Raw genomic sequence first — 8,019 nt, 5'->3', positions numbered from 1 at the left:
TTGATGCGGAGAAGGCAATGGCACCCAACTCCAGTACTCTTGCCTGGAAAATCCCATGGATGGAGGAGCCTGGTGGGCTGCAGTCCATGGGGTTGCTAGGAGTCAGACTCGACTGAGCGACTTCACATTCACTTTTTGCTTTCATGTATTGGAGAAGGAAATGGCAACCCACTCCAGTGTTCTTGCCTGGAGAGTCCCGGGGACGGGGGAGCCTGGTGGGCTGCTGTCTCTGGGATCACACACAGTCGGACACGACGGAAGTGACTTAGCAGCAGCAGTGTTTGATGAGGTGTTCTTCTGCCAGCACATTTGAAGTAATGAACACCTTTGTTCCTTAAGCGCTTTTTTTTAATCTTAATTTTTAAGAATTCAATAGGTTAGAAATTCGGAGAAGGCACTGGCACCCCACTCCAGTACTCTTGCCTGGAAAATCCCATGGACGGAGGAGCCTGGTAGGCTGCAGTCCATGGGGTCGCTAAGAGTCAGACACAACTGAGCGATTTCCCTTTCACTTTTCACTTTCATGCATTGGAGAAGGAAATGGCAACCCACTCCAGTGTTCTTGCCTGGAGAATCCCAGGGACGGGGGAGCCTGGTGAGCTGCCGTCTATGGGGTCGCACAGAGTCGGACACTACTGAAGCGACTTAGCGGCAGCAGCAGGTGGTTAGAAATTAGAGGGCTTTCCTTTGTTTTCCAGTAGGTGGCGCCCTAGCACAAGTTTTGGTTTCTGTTATCTGATCTGCCCCTAGTTAAGTTTGAGCGCACATTCCACCCTCTGCCACCTCTGTCAGAGGGATCACCTGGCGCCCGCCTTATCACAGTTGTGCCTCCAAGGCTGTTGGTGCTTTGCTGCTGCTACTGTCACTGGCATCACCGCCCGGAGCACCAGGGTGGTAGGAGCTTCCATGCATCTGGAATCTCCTAAGTCATAGGCTCCACCTCAGGAGGAAGGGGAACAAGAAGCCAGGTTGCCTCACCACTGCCTCTGAGATCTCTGGTATTGCTTCTTTCAGCCAGGAGCTGCCAGTGAGGGTGAAGGTGAAGGAGCCAGTCATGGGCCCTCCATGGCTCCCATCACTGCTGCCACTGCAGCCAAGAGGCCAGAGTCACGTGCACCGCATCACCACTGCTGCCGGGTTCCCTGGCAGGACGGGATTGCAGGCAGCGCCTCCACTCTTCCCCTGATTCCACTTCCTCTGTTCCAGTCCACCCGCCTTTAGATGTACAGATGTGTGGAATTTTCTGGTGTGTGGGCACCTTTGCTGAGCTGTGGATTTTTTACTTTCATAGACTGAAGGGGAGAGATGAAAGGAGCATTTTTTTCTCCATCATGCCACTGACCTCCAGTTTTTTTCTTTTCTATCTTTTCCTCTTTGCTTATTTTTGTTGTTCTGGATAGATACATGCTTGGTATTTCCTGAGTATGTCTTCATATTTGAATTTATTGATGTATCATATATACTTCTAACAGCTACGTTGAATTCCTCTGTTACCATTTTTTTCCTTAAAATATCATAAGCAGATAGAAAGGTCTTAAGGCCTTTTTGTTCTACCATTCAGCGAATTTATAATGTGAGCAGGCAAGAGGTAGAACAGGTAACTGCTTAACAAAGAAGAGTGACTGGGTAGCCAGGGCTCAGCTTTACAGCACAAGCTGCTGTTCCCTATCATGGACTGCTCCCGCTCTTCACTGGAGTAGGTTACTCACAGGATACCTTTTTAGATACTGGTCATATTTTCTCTGAATGTCTCCTGGTCATGTTAGGTATGGGGTAGGGGTGGCAGTGGTTTCTGCCTATCCTTTTTCCCCTCCTAACATTGTCCTACTCTCTACTCATGGTCAGATTGTTGCAGGTGACAAGCCAAAATTGTAAGTAGTACTATTAAAGAATAAGTTGTCAAAACAAACAAGCATAATGGTTACAGATCTTAGGGGCATCAAAATTGTTTTCATTTGGAAAATAATGACTGCAAGTGGATTGGGAGCTGGAAAACACATATGGCCTCGGTAATATCTATGGAGGGAGGTGAGGCAGGAAGAAACAGAAGGAGCCAATCAATACAGGATATCTGAGGTTGGGTAGAGGTTTTAGGTGGAGAAGGCAATGGCACCCCACTCCAGTACTCTTGCCTGGAAAATCCCATGGACAGAGGAGTCTGGTGGGCTGCAGTCCATGGGGTCGCAAAGAGTTGGACACGACTGAGTGATTTCACTTTCACTTTTCACTTTCATGCTGCATTGGAGAAGGAAATGGCAACCCACTCCAGTGTTCTTGCCTGGAGAATCACAGGGACGGGGGAGCCTGGTGGACTGCCTTCTATGGAGTCGCACAGAGTCGGACACGACTGAAGCAACTTAGCAGCAGCAGAGGTTTTAGGAAGCTTCCAGCCTTTAATTCCTAGGAATTCAAAGTATAATATAGAAACCCTTTTCTTCTTTTATTATATCCTTACTCTTAACTGAACCTCATTTTCTTGTCCCTTGCTGTCCTTTCCTCATGGCAATTACTGTGACCTTTGACCAAGAGTCATTGGTTTATGTGGCTTCCATTTGCAAACTTGTCCTTTTATGTTCATATTTCTCATATCATAGACCAATCTCCAGTTCAACAACAACAAGTATTACCTGATTCAGCTGTTAGAAGATGATGCCCAGAGAAACTTCAGTGTTTGGATGAGATGGGGCCGAGGTAATTGCTTTTATTGTGGGTTTTGTGAGTTGTTATTTAGAAAGCCAGAAGCAGTTTAGTGAGTAGCCAAAGGTTTCTCTGGGTTTCAGTTGGTGTGGTGGAGTTTCTGTAACCTGAGAGAGGCTTAGGAATCAAATTGTGCTGCTTAAAATTGGGGCCTGGCAGGCATCCTCATTAGCACTGGAAGAACTAAGAACAGCCTGTTAAGGCTGAGAACTCTACTGCGATTGGGCTGCAAGTGCTGCTCAGAGGCAACAGGGTCGGTTCCCTAAGCCCTTCATCTTTTCCTTCTTTCCTTCTTGCCCGTTTGTCAGATGCTAAGTGGAGAGACCTTAGAGCTCTGGCTTGTTACTACCAGAGAACTCCTCTTGGGTTGAGGGGGTAGGGAACCATCTTACATGTGGCATTTACTTTGCAGTTGGGAAGACAGGGCAGCACAGCTTGGTGGCTTGCTCCGGGGACCTCAACAAGGCCAAGGAAATCTTTCAAAAGAAGTGAGTGCTAAGAAATGAGTACAAAATAATATCTTTCATCTTCTTGGATATATCATGTTTAGGAATTTCATAATAAGTGTGGGTTGACTTAAATGATAACGTCTTTCCACTGTAACATCTTTCCACTGGAACACCAAACTGATCTTTAGATAGTGATTAAATCACTTGGAACCAGAAATTGACTAAAATCAGAAAAAGCTAACATATTCAGCACATGACCAACAATTTAGGAAATTTGGGGAGAATAAGTGAGACTATTCAGCTCCAATTTTAAAACGTATGGGCCTTCCTTGGTGGTCCAGTGGCTACGACTCCATGCTCCCAGTGCAAGGCGCCCTAGTTTGATCCCTGGTCAGGGAACTAGATCCCACATGCCACAACTAAGAGTTCGCATGCCACAACTAAAGGTCCTACATGCAGCAACCCAGCACAGCCAAATAAATAAGTAAATTTTTTTAATTGTTTTACTATGATATGAAAAACTTCCTGGAGTCCCTGGGAATGTTTCTTTCAGAGAAAAAGATTAGATAGTAATCTTTTGTCTTAAATCTCAATGACTTTAGTGATGACTGGAGCCTTTGGGAAAAGTTCAACAACCTTTTTTTTTTACCACTTTTTGTTCCCTTTTTCTCTAGAGCTTTTCTGTCCATTCGGGGTCCTAATTTAGAATCCAGATTTATGGAATATTGATGGTGTAAGAAATAAAAAGTTTTAAATATATTCTTAGGAAAAAGCCCATCCCTAGAAGTAGACCCTTATTTGTAAGATTTTCTCATCAACTTGAACTCTACAGATTCCTTGACAAAACAAAAAATAATTGGGAGGATCGTGAGAAGTTTGAGAAGGTGCCTGGAAAATATGATATGCTACAAATGGACTATGCCAGCAATACACAGGTAAACTCTGTATGTTTAGGGAAAAACTCTTTCCTCTTAACCAGAGTGAAGTCTAGTAGAGTGACTTGGATGAGGTCCTAGTCTCTATTATTTACTAAAATCCTTATAAAATCTTAGGTCCTAAAAAAAAAAAGTTTTGTTTTTTGTTTAATTTAATTTTGAATGCTGAGGTACAACCAAGATGCTTTCCTGAAAGGATCTTTCCTGAAAACTGTCACAAATTTTTCATATTTGAAAAATGGAAAAACCAATCTTTTTAAAGTGAGAAGATTTGAGATACAATAGCTGTCTTTACAAACTTAATGACATCATATTAGGAGGACCTTGTAGACGTATTCTGAGTGTTTATGGGAGGCAGAAGTAAGACTAGAAGGTGGAAGTCACACTGAGTACTCTAACTAGGTTTATAATGGGATGGGCCTACTTTCAAGCAAAAGCTGGTGTTCATCTGCCAGGGATAGTGTATAGCCAGTCCTTGCAAGGAACATATAATAAATCTTTTCAAAATCTATGATTTTTTTCCTTTTTTTTTTTTGAGCTACAGAATGAAGAGGAAACAAAGAAAGAGGAATCTCTTAAGTCCCCCTTGAAACTAGAGTCACAGCTAGATCTTCGTGTACAGGAGCTGATAAAGTTGATCTGTAATGTCCAGGCCATGGAAGAAATGATGGTAGAAATGAAATATGATACCAAGAAAGCTCCACTTGGTAGGACTTCAGATTCTATCCTACATGCTCACTTCATATTCCTAGTTCATTTAACAGGATATTTTATCACCATCATGATTTAAAGCTTGCTGATATTACTGAGTAAAGGAAGAGAGAACTGGGGTGAGAAGTTGTTTGGGGGGGAGGAAGAGCAGTTTTGAAAGTTGAAAGGTGAGAGTCTTTGTTGGGTAGGGTCATAAATACAGTTTCCAGGATGGGCCTGTAGTTGTGGAGTCTGATCTCTGTCTGGGTCTGCAGGGAAGCTGACAGTGGCACAAATCAAGGCAGGTTACCAGTCTCTTAAGAAGATTGAGGATTGTATTCGGGCTGGCCAGCATGGACGAGCTCTCATGGAAGCATGCAATGAATTCTACACCAGAATCCCACATGACTTTGGGTATGCCCTGTGCTGTTACTTCACTTTGGTATTCTGCTCAACAATATCCCCTACGTCACTCAGCAGGAACTATCATCTTTTTAATTTGTCATTTCCAAGGAAATTATCATCTTGAATAGATACAGAGCCAACATAATTTATAAATAACCTATTTAATCAATTTACAACTATGGGATGCAATCTCCTGCCTTGATCTACAACCATATTCTCTGACCAAGCGGAAGTTACCAACTCTAGGGAGAGTGGGTCTAGCCATCCAACCAGCATGTAAAACACCTTCAGGCATATCACCCAGTTCTATAAGGTGACTAACACACCAGCACCATTTCTGGAACTCAAATGATACTAGGTTTATAAAATATATTTTATCTTCATTGATTCTGCATTATGTCGCTTACTTTATTTTTATTCCTCTGTTGCTTTATAGAGGCCTGTGACCTAGATAACCCTGAGTGGTCAACAGGTGCATTTCTCCCTGTGTATTTCTAGATAGGACTTCATCCAAACTGTTCCTTACTGATGTTGGTACATCTCACAGGTCAAAGTCTGTGTAGTTTGTTTTATCCTACTCAGAATATATACATAATATCTCTTTATGTATTTGAAAGTTAAAAATCTCATACAGACCTCTTTCAAATGGAAAACCGCTGTTCTTATACCTATTTTCTAAAGGACCTATATTTAGTCTGTGTTTTTGGTCATAGGCCTTTTGGCCACGCATCAGAGAATTAATTATTGGCTGTATCTCTGCCCTTAGACTCCGTACCCCTCCATTAATCAGGACAGAGAAAGAACTGTCAGATAAAGTACAACTACTGGAGGTGAGATATGTGTGGATTGGGAAGTATTAAATCCCTTGTCCCAGGTTTCTCCCACATTGATTCTCTGTCTCATCTTGTCAGGCTTTGGGAGACATTGAAATTGCAATTAAGCTGGTGAAGACAGAACTGCAAAGCCCGGAACACCCATTGGACCAACATTATAGAAAACTACGGTGTGCCTTGCACCCTTTAGACCATGAGAGTTATGAGTTCAAAGTAAGAAAAATGATCGTTTATTTTCACCATTAAGATCCACCCTCCCCATGCCACTGTTCCCTGAGTGCATCTGGTTAAGAGAAAACTTTAGGGCAGAATTTCTATTTACTAAGAATTGGGAAGGTAATGCTCTTTCTGGCTGCCCTTGTGAGACTACTTAGGCCAATTTATACAAGAAGCCCAAGGTTCTTCAATTCAGCCTGGTCTCTTATAGAGTCCATGTCAACCTTGTCTTTCATTCTTTTTCGCAGGTGATTTCCCAGTACCTACAGTCTACCCATGCTCCCACACACAGTGACTATACCATGACCTTGCTGGATGTCTTTGAAGTTGAGAAGGAGGGTGAAAAAGAAGCCTTCAGAGAGGACCTTCATAACAGGTCTCCATTTAACTTTCGGTTTGGGAAGACAGTCCCTTGCCTGAAGTGCAGTTAGGGAACTCATAAAGAAAGATAACCCAGACAGCTCTTGGCTTTTTGATGCTTATGGCCTATGTTTGGAGGAGAGAAAGAGAGAGTACAATAATACCAGCTTTTCCTTAGGATGCTACTCTGGCATGGCTCCAGGCTGAGTAACTGGGTAGGAATCCTAAGCCATGGGCTTCGAATCGCCCCACCTGAGGCTCCCATCACAGGTTACATGGTGAGTAGAAATTGGAACCCTTTTTTTTTTTCCTAGATTAGGATTAAGTGGTGACATTCCTGAGAATTAAACCAGCTCACTCATAACCCTGGCATTTACTGTGACTCTCCTTTCTTAAATTCCTAAAGATATCTCACCTTCCCCCCAGAAAGCAGAGATTTATCAGTGCTTCTGCCTCCTCTTGGAACAGAATTGTGAGAGGAAACGGAAAAGGGTCTTTATTGTGTTTAAGATAGTAGAGCCCAGGGTGGTGCTGAGCCTTTCTTGTAACACACTGGGTTAGGCAGCTGACTTTGTTGTTTATTTATATATTTCAGTTCGGAAAAGGAATCTATTTTGCTGACATGTCTTCCAAGAGTGCCAATTACTGCTTTGCCACTCGCCTAAAGGATACTGGGCTGCTGCTCTTATCAGAGGTAAGGTAGGAACACATCTATGATCTCTAATTATTCCTATTTTTCCAAAGAGAAAGGACTGGCCACAGAACCAAGGGGTTCACCCGAGAGAACTTGAGAGGGAAGTTGAACGCAGTTTGCATTGCATTCGATTCTTCTGCTGGAATAGGAGAAGAAAATACTGATGGGGTTTTCTGTTTCGCTTTAGAGGATGTGGTCATTTAAAGATGTTTCACTGTGCAGGTAGCTCTGGGTCAGTGTAATGAGCTGCTCGGGGCCAATCCAGAGGCAGAGGGATTACTTCAAGGCAAACACAGCACCAAAGGGCTGGGCAAGATGGCTCCCAGTCCTGCGTGCGCCATCACCTTGTAAGTACACAGAGGCTGGAGGGCCAGAAAACTCCTTTTGGCCAGATAAGACTCCACTTTCTCTATTCTGGCTTTTGAACCAGAGGCATATGTTGACACACTGTCTTCCATTTGGCAGGAATGGGAGTACAGTGCCATTAGGACCAGCAAGTGACACAGGAATTCTGAATCCGGAAGGCTATACCCTCAACTACAATGAATTTATCGTCTATAACCCCAACCAGGTCCGTATGCGATACCTTCTAAAGGTTCAGTTTAATTTCCTGCAGCTGTGGTGACTGTTGATGTTAGGATATGATAAACCAGAGAAGATATGACCTTCAAGCAAGAAAGAGGCAATGTTGTACTTTTGATTTCTCTCATATTTTCTGTAATAAAGATAGTACAAATCTA

At 43.2% G+C, this 8,019-nt stretch overlaps 1 protein-coding gene across 1 annotated transcript in view; it reads left to right on the top strand.

Annotated features, from left to right (window-relative positions):
• Positions 1–8,019, top strand: part of PARP2 (poly (ADP-ribose) polymerase 2) — a gene marked incomplete at its 5' end in the record, with an annotated part of 13,109 nt that extends 5,090 nt beyond the window's left edge. Inside the window, 12 exons of the mRNA XM_010839473.1 lie at positions 2,595–2,691; positions 3,110–3,185; positions 3,979–4,081; positions 4,626–4,788; positions 5,047–5,185; positions 5,943–6,006; positions 6,088–6,222; positions 6,474–6,601; positions 6,764–6,863; positions 7,181–7,279; positions 7,502–7,626; positions 7,745–8,019. Coding sequence (XP_010837775.1) covers positions 2,595–2,691; positions 3,110–3,185; positions 3,979–4,081; positions 4,626–4,788; positions 5,047–5,185; positions 5,943–6,006; positions 6,088–6,222; positions 6,474–6,601; positions 6,764–6,863; positions 7,181–7,279; positions 7,502–7,626; positions 7,745–7,904 — 1,389 coding nt within the window. The remainder of the gene's footprint in view (positions 1–2,594; positions 2,692–3,109; positions 3,186–3,978; positions 4,082–4,625; positions 4,789–5,046; positions 5,186–5,942; positions 6,007–6,087; positions 6,223–6,473; positions 6,602–6,763; positions 6,864–7,180; positions 7,280–7,501; positions 7,627–7,744) is intronic.

Source organism: Bison bison, unplaced genomic scaffold (assembly GCF_000754665.1).
Source record: "Bison bison bison isolate TAMUID 2011002044 unplaced genomic scaffold, Bison_UMD1.0 scf7180017864117, whole genome shotgun sequence".
NCBI lineage: Eukaryota > Metazoa > Chordata > Mammalia > Artiodactyla > Bovidae > Bison > Bison bison.
The sequence above is the reverse complement of the archived record's forward strand: the minus strand, read 5'-3'. Positions and strand labels throughout refer to the sequence as shown.